Raw genomic sequence first — 17,306 nt, 5'->3', positions numbered from 1 at the left:
GCTCCTTTGCTTGAGCAACGGCTCCCGTGTTTTCACAAAGCACCGGGACAGGAGCAACACCATTAGGATGACGCCCAACTCTTGGACGAAATTCCTTATCCAAACAGCCTCCTTTTTCTGCATCTGATGCAGCAATGTATTCAGACTCGAGTCATCGATATCGCTTTGGAAGCTAGAGTCGATATAGCCTTCCAATTTCAGTTCTCCACCCCCATAGACCAAGAACAACTTATTGGTCTTTCTCAAATACTGGAGGATGTCTTTCACAGCTTTCCAATGTGGAAGACCAGGGTTTGATTTATATCTTCTCACTACACTTAGTGCGAAAGCCACGTTAGGACGTGTATATATTATCCCATACATGATGCTACCAATCGCAGATGCATAAGGAATGCTTGTCATCGCCGCTATCTCTGCATCAGTCTTGGGAGACATAGACTTGGATAGGGATACGCCATGACTGTGGCACCTCTGACCCATTTTATAAAATAACAGCGGAATTTAAAATTTTTCTTTAAAGGGAGTAAGGATTCAAAATACATTTCCAATATATATGCCATCAAAAGAATATACATGATCCAAAAAGAGTTGCATCAAAATACAAAATATCATTTTGATCATGTATAACAAAATAATCTTCCACTTCCTTCCATCTCTATATGCATATGACCCCGGCTTCAATCAATGTCCTGGTTCGTCGCTCTTGTCTGCATCACATGAATAACTGAAATGAGTATAAACTCAGCAAGTGGAACTCTTACATAGCAATTTACATAGCATACTCTGTAAAACATGTCTTTAAAAACATTAAATACCATCAACTCTGAATCATGAATAACATAGCAATAGTATAACAATAAGATGGTAATTCTCTTTTCTCTGTTGGATTGATATCTATATAGTATCTCTGTCTCTGTACCTATATCCCATCGATATAAATCGATAACTCTGAGGGATATAAGCCTATGGTCGTTGATCAACTAATTACATGCAATCTATGACTATTTATCTATCAATCCATAAATCATTTTAAACTCTCTTTGGGGCATTTAATCAAACACTTTGTAAACTCTTTTCTCTTGTATTCCTTTTTCACAATTGAGACATTCAATTGTCTCAAATATACAATCAAGTAATTCAATACATAATATAGATCAAATGGAAGGGAATAACATGTTAAAACCATTGAAACACAATACATATACTATCATGTGAGCACAAGAATGAGATTCCACTTACAACCAACAAGAACACCTTCAATATAAAACCTTGGTACACAACCTACACAATAAATCATATATAACACCATCAACATCTCAATAATCCAACAACAATACCAATAAACCCATAAAATCAACACCACCACAAACCCATATCATCTCACACACCAAAACCAAGAAATAACCAAACCAAAAGCTTACCTTAGCTTCCTTGATCTTAAAATAATCTTGCTCTCAACGCAAATAACTAACAAGAAGCTTGGATTAAAGAAAAAAAATGAGAAGAATGGAACCCTAGCTCTCCCTTTGCTGAAGAAATCGAGAATGGAGGAGAAAAGAATGAGGAAAAGTGAACAAATCTATGCCTTATATCATTAAAATCTCGAAAACACGCTTTTGTACTGTGCTCGGCGCTCGGGCGGTCGAAAATTACCTCTCGGGCGCCAACGATTCTGCCCGAAACCCAAATTTCCAGAAGTAGAGGCGCTCGGGCGGTCATATATTACCGCTTGGGCGCCACTATGCGCACTGCCACGTTAAAGATCGCTTCAGAAACGCCTCTTCAATTCCGAATTAGAAAATGTTGTAAGCTACAAAGTGGTAGACCTATGTCTTTCCTTGCATCTCTCCAAATTTCAGATCATTTGGAGGTATGAGTAAAACGTTATGCTAAATCTCCCAACATCTATCACTGGAGGAACGACGAAACGCACGACACACTTAGGGGTTCTTTTGGCTTACCTTCCTCAATGATTTGAACAAAACTCAAAATAAGAAAGTTACACCTCTATGTATTATCTAATCACTCCAATTGGCCTCATACCAATTGTCTCAACATACGAATTACCATGAATTTAATCATAACGCCGCTACAATAGCACTACACATCATTTATAACCAACCATACTAAAAATCCTAAATTGAAACTCTTAACATCCAAACTATACTTAAACTTCACCAAGTAGTCAATAAACATACAAAAAATTAAACCGTACCATACACCAGGCTTGGCTATTACAATCTCCCCTCCTTAAAGGAATTTCTTCCCCGAAATTAACGTCACTGCGCAAACAACTCGGGATACCTCTCTTTCATCTCATCCTCTGGTTCCCACGTGGCTTCTTCGATCAAATGATTCTTCCAAAGGACTTTAACAATGCCGATCTCTTTGTTTCTCAACACTCTAATTTTCCGATCCAGAATCTGGACTGGAATCTCTTGGTACGTCAAATTCGGCGTAAAATCCAATGGCTCGTGACGAAGAACATGGGAAGGATTCGCAATATACTTCCTGAGCATTGATACATGAAAAACATTATGAACTCTATCAAGATCTGGCGGTAGGGCTAACCTGTAAGCTCGATCACCAACTCTTTCCAAGATTTCTAATGGGCCAATAAATCTCGGACTCAACTTTCCCTTCTTGCAAAACCGCATCACACCCTTGAGAGGTGCTATCTTCAAGAACACATGGTCGCCAACCTCAAACTGCAACGGTCTACGACGCACATCAGCATAACTCTTCTGTCTCGACTGTGCTGTTTTCATTCTCTCTCGAATTACCGCAACAACATCAGCTGTCTGTTGGACCAACTCTGGACCCAACATCTTCCTCTCATGAATCTCATCCCAATACAAGGGAGATCTACACTTCCTGCCATAAAGTGCTTCATACGGTGCCATGCCAATTGTCGCTTGGTAGCTATTATTGTACGTGAACTCAACCAGAGGCAATTTGGAATCCCAGCTACCTGAATAATCAATAATACAAGCTCTGAGCATATCCTCTAGAATCTGAATAACTCTCTCTGATTGACCGTCGCTCTGTGGGTGATATGATGTACTAAAAGCTAACCGTGAACCCATAGCTCTGTGCAAACTCTTCCAAAACTCTGAAGTAAATCTAGGGTCACGATCAGACACGATCGACACAGGAACACCATGAAGTCTAACAATCTCTGCTATGTACTCTTCGGCATACTGGTTCATAGAATACGTCGTCTTGACTGGAAGAAAATACGCTGACTTGGTCAACCGATCAACAATAACCCAAATAGAGTTAAAACCTTTCTGCGTTCTGGGAAGACCAGTCACGAAGTCCATCGTAATATGCTCCCATTTCCATTGAGGAATCGGCAATGATAGCAATGTCCCAGCAGGTCTCTGATGCTCGATCTTCACCTGCAGACAAGTTAGGCACTGAGAAATAAACATAGCAATATCTTTCTTCATACCTGGCCACCAATAGAGTCTACGAAGATCCTGATACATCTTGGTACCACCTGAATGTATCGAATATGGCGCGGTATGTGCCTCTGTCAAGACGTCTCGCCGAATATCATCACCAACAGGAAGACAAATACGGCCTCTAAAAGTCACCAAACCATCTCCATTCATCCCAAACTCTGAATTACCTCTCTCCTCTGCTCTAGCTCTCATCTCTATCAACTGTAAATCGTTGGTCTGCTCTCTACGGATCATGTCCGTCAATGTAGCCCGAATGACGAACGCTGACAAACGAGCAATGGTTCCCAGAACCATCAAAGCTATCTCCTCTCGCTGCAAGTCTAACAACAGTTGCTTCTGAATCATAGAACTCAAAGAAGAACTCGAATTACGGCTCAATGCATCAGCTACAACATTCGCTTTCCCTGGGTGGTAACTAATAGTCACATCATAGTTTTTGACAAGCTCTAACCATCTTCTATGTCGCATATTGAGCTCCTTCTGAGAGAACAAATACTTTATACTCTTGTGGTCCGTAAAAATTTCACACTTTTCGCCATACAAATAATGTCTCCAGATTTTCAGAGCAAAAACCACAGCTGCCAGCTCCAAAACATGCGTAGGATAATTCTTCTCGTAGTCCTTCAACTGGCGAGAAGCATAGGCTATGACCTTTCCACTTTGCATCAGCACTGCACCAAGACCCTTCTTCGACGCGTCAGTATAAACAACAAAATCCTCTGGACCACAGGGCAATGCAAGAACAGGAGCTGTCGTCAACTTATCTTTCCGCTCTTGGAATCCACTCTGGCAATCATTGAACCACTCAAACTTCACAGTCTTCCTCGTCAAATTGGTTAATGGCAGGGCAATATTGGAAAAATCTGAAATGAAACGACGATAATAACCCGCCAATCCAAGAAAACTGCGTACCTCTGATACAGTGGTAGGAATAGGCCACTTCTGAATCGCCTCTATTTTCACTGGATCAACAGTTATACCATCCTTCGAAACGACATGGCCTAAGAAAGAAATTTGCTCCAACCAGAACTCACATTTCTTCAGCTTAGCATACAACCTCTTCTCTCTCAACAACTGAAGAACAACTCTGAGGTGCACTGCATGAAGCTCTCTGGTCTTGGAATAGATCAAGATGTCGTCGATGAAAACAATGACGAAGCTATCCAAATACGGCTTGAACACACGGTTCATTAGATTTATGAAGACCGAAGGAGCATTGGTCAGACCAAAAGACATCACAAGGAACTCATATTGACCGTACCTAGTCCGAAACGCCGTCTTAGGGATATCAGACTCCCTAACCTTTAACTGATAATAGCCAGATCGCAAATCAATCTTCGAAAACACGGTAGCCCCTTGAAGCTGATCAAACATGTCATCTATCCGTGGCAACAAATACTTATTCTTGATAGTCACTTTGTTGAGATCTCTGTAATCAATACACAGCCGCAAAGACCCATCTTTCTTCTTGACGAAAAGAACCGGAGCTCCCCAAGGCGAAAAACTCGGACGAATGAAACCTTTATCCAAAAGATCCTGCAACTGCGTCTTCAACTCCTTCATCTCTGTAGGGGCCATTCTGTACGGAGCCTTGGAAATAGGAACCGTACCTGGAACTAGGTCAATCACAAACTCCACATCTCTGTCCGGCGGTAAACCCGGCACATCATCCTCAAAAACATCAGAGAACTCTCTCACAACATCAATATCATCAATATTCAACTTCACAATTTTATCCACATCAACAATCGAAGCCAAAAACCCATCACAACCTCTAAACAACAACTTCTTAGCCTCAAGACACGAAATAAAAGGAAGGACCATCAAAGTACCGGCACTGGAGAGCATACCTTCCCTATTGCCATCATCTGTAAAATTCATCGTCTTAGCAATGCAATCAATCACTGCACGATAGGTTGATAGCCAATCCATGCCAAGTATAATATCAAATACAACCATCGGGATAACAATCAAATCAACATTGACCACTCGCTCATCAATTCGAACAGAGCACGCATACACAATAGATGTCGGGCACAACACATCCCCCGAAGGAAATACTACATTAAACTGGAGGGGAATAACAGAAGGAACTATACCTGAAGATCTTAAATAGAGTTCAGACATAAAAGAATGAGTAGCACCTGTATCAATCAATGTCGTAGCTACTCTGCCTGAAATTAAAATAGTGCTAGAGATCACAGAAGAATTATGGTTTATACCTTCCTTCGTCATGGTAAAGATGCGACCCTAAACCTTCTCTTTACTTGTTCCTCTAAGACAATCTTTGGCAATGTGGCCTGCAGTGCCACATCGATAACAAGTGTGAGTACCAAATCTGCACTCTCCCCGATGATGTCTACTGCACTTGGGACACAATGGCTTCCCAGGATCAAATGGAATTGCCGGTGGTTTAGGACTTGGCTCTAACTTGCCTTTCCCCTTGAAACGATCACTTCCTCTTTGATTGGAACCTTGGCCTCTCTGAGCAATGGCCTGGTGTCTCGCTTGTCTCTCTCTTGCAATGTCCTTCTCATCCTGTTCGGCCAACAAAGCCTTAGCCACAATCTCCTTGAATGTCACAGCCTTCGACATGTTGACGTCCCTTCTGATTTCTGCTCTAAGGCCTCGAATGAAATGAGCACCCTTGTCTTTGTCATTGGAGGCAATGTATGGGGCAAACAGATAGCCCTCCTAGAACTTCAGAATATACTCATCGACATTCATACCTCCTTGACGAAGTTCTAGAAACTCAGTCACCTTCCGCGCTCGAAGTGCATCTGGGAAGTACTTGTCGTAGAAAAGATCAATAAACTCTTGCCACTTCTATGTCGGAACATCAACACGAACCTTGGTAGCATTCCACCAAATGCGTGCAGCCTTGACCACCATGAACACTGCACAACTGATTCTGTCTTTGTCTTCATAGTTGAGATGATCAAAAATCGCCTCAAGAGCTTTGATCCACTCTACAGCTACCAAAGGATCAGTGTTACCTGCAAATTCTGGCGGATCCATCCTCTTGAAAGCAGTAAAGATCCCATCGGTTCCCAATGCCTGAGCCACTTGGCCTCTACCCTGTCCTCTACCTTGACCTGTACTTTGCATACGTAGCAACTGTTGCATCTGCTCACTACAGACCTTGGCTTGCTCTTTCAACAACTTTCCGAACTCATCGACAACTCTAGAGGAAGAACTCTCCTCACCCTCTGCAGCCTTTCTCTTAGGAGGCATACTCTACAATGCGCTCACACCAAACAAATCAATAGATAACAATGAATATATGTAGAAGAAGACATACCCGGACCGTTGAAAGTAGAAGAAGTCATATGCATTGGTCCGAAGAACGGTGCTCTGATACCATTAAATGTGACACCTTTGACCCATTTTATAAAATACAGCGGAATTTAAAATTTTTCTTTAAAGGGAGGAAGGATTCAAAATACATTTCCAATATATATGCCATCAAAAGAATATACATGATCCAAAAAGTGTTGCATCAAAATAAAAAATATCATTTTGATCATGTATAACAAAATAATCTTCCACTTCCTTCCATCTCTATATGCATATGACCCCGGCTTCAATCAATGTCCTGGTTCGTCGCTCTTGTCTGCATCACATGAATAACTGAAATGAGTATAAACTCAGCAAGTGGAACTCTTACATAGCAATTTACATAGCATACTCTGTAAATCATGGCTTTAAAAACATTAAATACCATCAACTCTGAATCATGAATAACATAGCAATAGTATAACAATAAGATGGTATTTCTCTTTTCTCTGTTGGATTGATATCTATATAGTATCTCTGTCTCAGTACCTATATCCCATCGATATAAATCGATAACTCTGAGGGATATAAGCCTATGGTCGCTGATCAACTAATTGCATGCAATCTATGACTATGTATCTATCAATCCATAAATCATTTTAAACTCTCTTTGGGGCATTTAATCAAACACTTTGTAAACTCTTTTCTCTTGTATTCCCTTTTTCACAATTGAGACATTCAATTGTCTAAAATATACAATCAAGTAATTCAATACATAATATGGATCAAATGGAAGGGAATAATTTGTTAAAACCATTGAAACACAATACATATACTATCATGTGATCACAAGAATGAGATTCCACTTACAACCAACAAGAACACCTTCAATATAAACCCTTGGTACACAACCTACACAATAAATCATATATAACACCATCAACATCTCAATAATCCAACAACAATACCAATAAACCCATAAAATCAACACCACCACAAACCCATATCATCTCACACACCAAAACCAAGAAATAACCAAACCAAAAGCTTACCTTAGCTTCCTTGATCCTAAAATAATCTTGCTCTCAACACAAATAACTAACAAGAAACTTGGATTAAAGAAAAGAAATGAGAAGAATGGAACCCTAGCTCTCCATTTGCTGAAGAAATCGAGAATGGAGGAGAAAAGAATGAGGAAAAGTGAACAAATCTATTCCTTATATCATTAAAATCTCGAAAACACGCTTTTATACTGTGCTCGGCGCTCGGGCTTTCAAAAAATACCGCTCGGGCGCCAACGATTCTGCCCGAAACCCAAATTTCCAGAAGTAGTGGCGCTCGGGCGCCACTCTGCGCACTGCCACGTTAAATATCGCTTCAGAAACGCCTCTTCCCTTCCGAATTAGAAAACGTTGTAAACTACAAAGTTGTAGCCCTATGTCTTTCCTTGAATCAATCCAAATTTTAGATCATTTGGAGGTATGAGTAAAAGATAATGCTAAATCTCCCAACATGTGTCACTGGAGGAACGACGAAACGCACGACACACTTCGGGGCACTTTTGGCTTACCTTCCTCAATGATTTGAACAAAACTCAAATAAGAAAGTTACACATCTATGTCTTATCTAATCACTCCAATTGGCCTAATATCAATTGGCTCAACATACGAATTATCATGAATTTAATCGTAACGCCGCTACAATAGCACTATACATCATCTATAACCAACCATACTAAAAATCCTAAATCGAAACTCTTAACATCCAAACTATACTTAAACTTGACCAAGTAGTCAATAAACATACGAAAACTTAAACCGTACCGTACACCAGGCTTGGCTATTACAATGACACATTGTAGATGCCCTCTCTTGGAATCATCCATCGAGAACCGCTTCACGATGGTAACAATGTATGTGGACTGGATGAGACCAAGCAATCTTTTAGATCTATCTCTATAAATATGTATTCCCAATACAAAAAAATGCTTCACCCAAGTCCTGCATCGAAAACTTACTCGCTAACCATATCTTAGTTGATTACAACATTCCTACATCATTCCCAATGAGTAGAATGTAATCAACATACAGCACCAAGAATGTCACAACACTCCCACTGATGTTTTTATACACACAGGGTTCCTCAGGATTCTTAGTAAAACCAAACTCTTTGATTGTACTATCGAACCTAAGGTTCCAACTCCTAGATGCCTGCTTTAGACCATAAATGGATAATTGAAGTTTGCATACCATATGCTCACTTCTGACAAATGTAAACCCTTCAGGTTGAGACATGTAAATCTCTTCCTTAATATCCCCATTAAGAAAGGCTATCTTGGCATCCATCTGCCATATCTCATAGTCATACCATGCAGCTACGGGATGCAATATTCTTATGGACTTGAACTTTTCAATTGGAGAAAAGGTTTCCTCAAAGTCAACTCCTTGTCTTTGAGTATATCCTTTTGCTACCAATCGCGCCTTCAAGGTCCATACCTTCCCTTCCGCCCCAAGTTTCCTCTTTTAAATCCATTTACACCCTATGGGAACAATTGCCTCAGGTGGATCCACGGGATTCCACACTTGGTTTGAATGCATGGAATTCATCTCAGATTCCATTGCTTCAATCCAATTGGATGAATCGGCATCAGATAACGCTTCCTTGAAGTTCCTTGGATCACATCCATGGTTAAGCTCATCATGGCCCTCTTCAAGAAGCAGAACATACCTCATAGGTGGTCTCGAGACTCTCTCGGATCTTCTAGGAGCTTGAATCTCCTCTCTTGGCTCTTCGGGTGTGGGTTCTATAATTGTGGGCGTTTCTCAAACCTCTTCCAGTTCTATCATCTCCCTTTTTCTATCGGATAGAAATTCTTTTTCCAAAAAGGTCACATTCCTAAAAACGAACACTTTTGTTTCTTGTGGATGATAGAAATAGTATCCAATTGAATCCTTTGGATATCCCACAAAGTAACATAAAATGGATCGACTATCCAATTTATCTCCCACTACCTGCTTCACATAAGCAGAGCACCCCATATTTTAAGATAAGAATATTTGGGTGGCTTACCCATCCATATCTCATATGGTGTATTGTCAACTGCCTTTGAATGGACATTGTTAAACAACAGTGCCGTTGTCTCAAGCGCATATCCCCAAAAGGAGGACGGCAACTCCGTGAACCCCATCATAGACCGAACCATGTCCATCAATGTGGGGACCCGGGCTCTAACTCAATTCTTTACGGGATTATCGGATCGTTGTTATAAAACGTGAGTCAAATTTTCACTTTTTAACATTAATTCGAATGTTTATAAACAAGCATAAAGTCTGTATATTACATTACACAAACATAATATACATGTCTCGTTTTATCCACATTCCACAAACCAGTAATTAAATACAGTACATAACAAAAGTACAACTACTAGTTCATCTGCTACGCCCGAGATCACCAAGCTATGTCCATCACTCATATCTGTCGTGACCCTGATCCTGCCCCACCCGTTGTTATGCACACATACAGACATAACAACAGCCGGAAACTCCGGTGAGAACAAATCCCAGTATAAAACATGATATGCATGCATACACAAAATATAAATCATGAAACAACACTATCATGAATAATATTAAAGCAATAGGTTCTATAATCTATGAAACCAATTCAATATAAGCATGCAATATCAATCAAATCATGTCTTGACTCAATTCGACTCTACTCTAGGGATCCCGGTTTGAATAAGACGTCGCAGTCTTTCATCTACCCTCCCAATCGGGGTAACGGTACGTCTTATTCCTAGATTTCGGTCATGTCTGTATCGAGTGTCTACACATGGAGTCAAACTGCTCCAATGCGACGATACTACCGAACATCTAGTTTGACAAATCTGTCAATGACTCCTATCTCAAGGCTTGAATATAAATCTATAGACAAGGCATAAACATTCAACATATAAACATAATCTAGTATGTGATTTTGTTGGGAAACTCAAATTGAATCTCATTTGAGTTGTGTCTTCCCCAAACAACACATGAATTATATCTTTCGTTGTTAAACATTTATCGATGTCGTAGTCTCGATGTCGAAGTGAGTCACGATGAATCTGAAATGGCAATGTTCAATAGATACAAGGTTAACATTCAACTCAACCAATACATGTACGAATCAATAATCAATCTCGATATAATTCGACGGCATAACGACGCAGTTTCTCGATACCGATCAACTCAACACATCAATACTCCATATCTTGGAAATTCATAACAAACGCATACGGTACCATTTCTTTGATCCTATTTCGAATATACATTCATAATCATCGCAAGAACATCTAATAGTAATCATATCTGATTTCCCTCATTATCTTAACTTCAGAACATGTTGTAATTAAACAATACTTACATCTTTTCGTAGTCTTCAACGTAAGGAGCACGGATATAAGCTTGGATCGAAAATCGGATGAATATTTCTTGTATAAATCAATTTCTAAGACAAAATGAAATGAAGAACTCTCAGAATTCCTTTCTCTCGTCTCTTGCTGACAGAATGAAGAAATGCAAGTGTTACACATTATATAGCTCATGCCATGTGTCAACTTTGTGTGCATGCTGGATTTCTCGCGCATATGCGCGTCCTCAACTCGCGCATATGCGCCAGACATATTGTCTTGGCATCAACACCTCGCGCATATGCGCGCTTCCTCTCGCGCATGTGCGCCAAAGTCACTGGAGGTGTCGCGCAGATGCGCGCCTTATCTCGCGCATGTGCGCCAATGTTTCTGGACGTATCGCGCAGATGCGCGCATTTCTTCGCGCATGTGCGCCGATGCTTCTGGAATTGTCGCGCAAATGCGCGAATTTCATTGCGCATGTGCGCCATCTGTTCTATCCTATTTTGAATATTTTCTCATCTCATCCCACTTAATACTTCCCGTTGTATGTCATGCATACTTATATTTTCGAATGTCACAGCAATGAAGACTATAAATCTAGTACTTCTCATTACCTGTCATGCATACTCATATCTTCTGAGTCTCACATCAATGAAGACTGATAAATTCAATACTTTTCATCACATGTCATGCATTCCCATATCTTCGAGTATCTCCTCAGTGAAGACTAATAATCTAAAGCCTTACATTTCTCCCCCTCTAAGAAATGATTTCGTCCTCGAAATCACAGGCAATCTATCAAATCATACATGAAAAGTAATATAATTAAGACTGAAGAATTACTTACATCATGCAAATAAATCGGGTTGTTTCTGTCTCATATCTGCTTCTGTCTCCCAAGTCGCTTCTTTGATGCCATGTCGACTCCACTGGACTTTCACTAACGGAATAGTCTTTGTTCTGAGCTTCTTTTCTTTCCGATCAAGAATCTGTATCGGTTGTTCAAAATAACTCAGAGTCTGATCTAATTCGGCTTCGTCTGGTTGGATGACATGAGAATCATCAGGCATATATCTACGCAGCATCGATACATGAAAAACATCGTGTATCCCATGAAGTGAAGGAGGAAGAGCAAGTCGATAGACTCGATCACCAATCTTTTCAAGGATTTCGTAAGGACCGATGTATCTAGGCGAAAGCTTCCCACGTTTACCAAATCGAACAACGTCTCTGAACGGAGAAATCTTCAAAAATACTCTGTCTCCCTGCTCGAATACTAACGGTCTTCTTCTGACATTTGCATATTTAGCTTGCCTATCCAGTGCTGTTTTCATCCGCTTCTGAATTATCTTCACCTTTTCCGTCATGTCACGAATCATATCAGGCCCCAATTCTAGTACTTCTTAGATGTCATCCCAATACAACGGTGATCTGCACTTCTTGCAATATAAAGCTTCAAATGGTGCCATCTCAATGCTCGTCTGATAGCTGTTGTTGTACGAGAATTCACAAAGAGCTAGTGAATCTTGCCAACTGGTACCAAAATCTAGTACTACAGCTCTCACCATATCCTCTAGAGTCTAAATAGCCCGCTCTGACTGCCCGTCTGACTTGGGATGATAAGCCGTACTCAGATGCAATGTCGTACCTAAAGTATGCTGTAAACTGTGCCAGAAATGAGAAGTAAATCGGGGATCACGATCTGATACGATAGACTTCGGTACACCGTGCAATCTCAACACCTCTCTGATATATATCTCGGCCATCTGATCATGTCGGTACGTCATTATGTATGGAATAAATCAAGCTGATTTGGTCAGTCTGTCAATAATGACACAAATTGCATCACAGCCCCGGGATGATCGAGTTAACTTCGTCATGAAATCCATGGAAATGTGATCCCATTTCCATTCAGGAATATATAAACTCTGAAGTAGACCTCCGGGTTTATTTCTCTCGGCCTTTACCTGTTGGCAATTCAAGCATTTAGACACAAATTTGTCAATGTCTGATTTCATCTGTTTCCACCAAAACTGTGTCCTCAAGTCATTGTACATCTTCCTGCCACAAGGATGGATACTAAACCGACTACAGTGCGCGTCTGACAATATCTGCTGTTTCAAATCTGAAATATCTGGCACTACAAGACGGTTATTCACATACAGAACATGATCAAGTACCTGATATTATGACAAATGCCCTGATCTGACCATCTGAATCGACTTCTGAATATTCTGATCGGTTCTTTGTGCTTATTTTATTCTCAATACTAAATCTGGCTCAACTTGAATCGTAGCAATTCTCAATGGTCTGCGATCTGTATCAAATGCTAACACAGACAAACAGCAATCCTCTACTAAATTCGAAACACCTATCTTCGATAAGGATAAAGAACATACCTTTCGACTCAAGGCATCCGCGGCTGCATTTGATTATCCTGGATAGTATTTGATTTCGCAATCGAAATCCTTCAATAAGTCAAGCCATCTACGCTGCCTCATGTTCAACTCTGATTGAGAGATTAAATACTTCAGGCTTTTGTGATAAGAGTAGATTTCAAATTTCTCGCCATAGAGATAGTGACGCCAGATCTTCAATGCAAATACAATAGCTGCCAATTCAAGATCATGAATTGGGTATCGAGTCTCGTGAGTCTTCAACTGTCTCGAGGCATATGCGATCATATGTCCTCGCTGCATAAGAACACACCCTAGCCCTTTGTGAGATGCGTCACAATATACAACTCACATGCTTCAGACCACACAAAAGGCGTATTTTCCTGGGTCAAATGTGTAATTGGCTTTGCTATACTTTAGAAATCTCGGATAAATCGTCGGTAATAGCCTGCTAGACTCATGAAACTGCGTATTTCTGGCACATAAGTCGGTCTTGGCCAACTGATCACAGCTTCGACTTTACTCGGATCCACAGAAATACCATCTCCAGATATGATATGCCCCAAAAACATAACTTGTTTCAGCCAAAACTCGCACTTTGACAATTTAGCATATAATCTCTCATTTCTCAATGTCTGTAATACAATTCTTAAGTGCTCGGCATGATCAGTCTCATTTTTAGAGTAAACCAGAATATCATCAATAAAAACAATAACGAACTCATCTAGATACCTCTGAAAGACACGGTTCATCAATCCCATAAATACCGCTGGTGCATTCGTTAAACCAAAAGGCATGACAATACATTCGTAATGTCCATACCTGGTTCGGAATGCTGTTTTCGGTATATCAACATCTCGTACTCGCAGCTGGTGATATCCGGATCTCAAATCAATCTTTGAATAGACGGAATATCCCTGCAACTGGTCAAATAAATCATCGATGCGAGGCAATGGATATTTGTTCTTCACCGTCGCCTTGTTCAGTTGCCAGTAGTTAATGCACAATCTCATCGAACCGTCTTTTTTCCGTACAAATAGCACTGGTGCACCCCAAGGAGATACGCTCGGTCTGATGTAACCCTTGGCCAACAAATCTTCATGTTGTTCTTTCAATTCTTTCAGTTCAATAGGTGCCATTCTATACAGAGTGCGAGATATGGGCGTTGTACCTGGTATAAGATCGATGCTAAAATCTACCTCTCGAACTGGAGGTAACCCTGGAGTCTCGTCTGGGAATACATCGGCAAACTCACGTACTACTGGCAGATCTGCCAATACTGGGCTCGATTTCAGTAGATCTACTGAATATATAAGGAACCCCTCTGCTCCTTTCTTGCAACAATCTGGTCATAGTCAAAGCAGACACTAAGGGAATCCGAGATCTGGAACCCTTCCCAGTAGAATTTCCACTCGTCAGTCATCTCTGGTCTGAACCTGACAATCTTCTGAAAACAGTCTACAGTGGCTCAGTATTTGGTTAACATATCAATCCCAACAATACATTCAAAATCTTCTATCCCAAGTACAATACAATCCTAAATCAATTTCATGTCCCTCAAACTGTAGTACACAATGTCTAACTGAAGTCACAGATATAAGACCACTTCCCAACGGAGAAGAAATAGACACTACAGTAGCTGAGGACTCGACAGGCAAAGCATGCAATAATGCAAAGCGCTCAGAAATGAATGTATGAGATGCACCTGTGTCTATCAAAACATAGGCAGGATAACCGCAAAGAAAACAATTACCTGCGATCACATCAGTCCGGTGCATCTTGAGCTTGCTCTTCTGTCAATGCAAACACCTGAGCCTGTTGTCTGGGAGGCTGGCTCCCTGTCTGGATACCTCTGTCTCTGGGCTGTGTCGGTGTAGAAGTGGGCTGACAGGAATGGACAGACGAAGCTGGCCTCTCAGGCTGAGCTACGGACACAGAAGACCCTGCACTCTGAGATCTCTGTAAACTCCTTTGTGGACAGACCTTGGCGAAATGTCCTTGTTGCCTACATATGTTACATCTGTCGATCACACCCTGACACTGCTCGGTGGCATGTATACCTCCACAAGAACTGCAATAAACACCTGTGTACTCGGTACTCTGTCCAGGACCTCTCTGTCGTGACCCGCTGGAGCTCGACGAACTGCTCCCTGATCTCTTGAACTGTTTACACTTTGCTTTCAACTGATCTTTTCTTCCACTGCTGCTACCACCGCTCTCAAATCGAGGAGGGGGTTGAACTGAAGGTAGTGGCGGTCTAGAAGTCGGCGCAACATAAGGAATGCTTCATTGCCTAAGTAATCCAGCTTCCGCTCCCTTGGCGCGATTCAACGCATCAGTAAAGTTGTTGGGCCTACCGGTGTTCACCAAGGTAAAGATGTCTGGTTTCAAGCAATTTATAAACCGATCCGCAACGGCCTCTTCATTCTCGGCAACATGAGGAGTGAATCTGAGCAATGACGAAAACTTAGCAACATACTCCTCGATGTTAAGTTTTCCCTGCCTCAAGTTGGCGAATTCAGCACCCTTGTCCTTTCGGTATGACACTCGGAAGAATCGCTGATAGAACTCAGTCTTGAACACCTTCCAAGTAATCTGTGTGCCCCGGTGCTCCAATGCTCTCTTCATAGTGATCCACCAAATCTTTGCTACGTCTTGCAATTGGTGCCCCACTAATTTCACTCGTCGATCATCAGTGGACTCAAGGTATTCGAATAGCATCTCGATATCCTCTAGCCATCTCTCACATTCGACAGCATTTTCTGTGCCTTTCAGTGTCGGTGGTCGGAAAGACTGAAACCGTTTAAGCAAAGTCTCCATCGGTTCAGCAGTCACGTCCATCGGATCACTGGATGTACTGCCCTGTTCTGGTGCCCGGCCTACTGCTGGTTGCGGTACTCGTCGAGGCGGTATATCTGAATATCAAACAGATTAATACACAATCTATATAATCTGTCTCAGCCCTCCTCTAATCATATACCTCTGATCCAGAATCGGTTCTGATTCAGTCTTTACGAGTACATGCTGTAAGTCAATTCAAATAACAATACAACATGTAATAGGGAAAGCAATAAATCATGCTAGCACATCATAAAGCAAGGAAGATGACTCGATCAACCCCGCTCACTCTATTCTATCTCAGTCTACGGAACCTAAGGCTCTGATACCACCTGTTGTGGGGACCCGGGCTCTAACTCAGTTCTTCACGGGATTATCGGATCGTTGTTAGAAAACGTGGGTCAAATTTTCGCTTTTTAACATTAATTCGAATGTTTATAAACAAGCATAAAGTCTGTATTTATTTCATTACACAAACATAATATACGTGTCTCGTTTTATCCATATTCCACAAACCAGTAATTAAATACAGTACATAACAAAAGTACAACTACTATTTCATCTACTACGCCCGAGATCACCATGCTATGTCCATCTATCATCTCTGTCGCGACCCTGATCATGCCCCACACATACAGACATAACAACAGCCGGAAACTCCGGTGAGAACAAATCCCAGTATAAACATGATATGCATGCATACGCAAAATATAAATCATGAAACAACACTATCATGAATAATATTAAAGCAATAGGTTCTATAATCTATGAAACCAGTTCGATATAAGCATGCAATATCAATCAAATCATGTCTTGACTCAATTCGACTCTACTCTAAGGATCCCGGTTTGAATAAGACGTCGCTGTCTGTCACCTACCCTCCCAATCGGGGTAACGGTACGTCTTATTCCTAGATTTCGGTCATGTCTATATCGA

At 41.0% G+C, this 17,306-nt stretch overlaps 1 protein-coding gene across 1 annotated transcript; it reads right to left on the bottom strand.

The window, feature by feature from the left end:
- Positions 1 to 15,818: 15,818 nt before the first annotated feature.
- Positions 15,819 to 16,373, bottom strand: LOC140807034 (uncharacterized). The gene has a single exon (XM_073163690.1). The coding sequence runs from the start codon at positions 16,371 to 16,373 to the stop codon at positions 15,819 to 15,821; it is 555 nt and encodes a 184-aa protein (XP_073019791.1).
- Between the last annotated feature and the right edge of the window lie 933 nt (positions 16,374 to 17,306).

The sequence above is a fragment of the Primulina eburnea genome, chromosome 1 (genome assembly GCF_022965805.1).
Source record: "Primulina eburnea isolate SZY01 chromosome 1, ASM2296580v1, whole genome shotgun sequence".
In the NCBI taxonomy this organism is placed as follows: domain Eukaryota; kingdom Viridiplantae; phylum Streptophyta; class Magnoliopsida; order Lamiales; family Gesneriaceae; genus Primulina; species Primulina eburnea.
The sequence above is the reverse complement of the archived record's forward strand: the minus strand, read 5'-3'. Positions and strand labels throughout refer to the sequence as shown.

Coding starts and splice junctions, on each gene's coding strand:
- LOC140807034 (XM_073163690.1), bottom strand. CDS start 16,373: ATGGACGTGACTGCTGAACCGATGGAGACTTTGCTTAAACGGTTTCAG.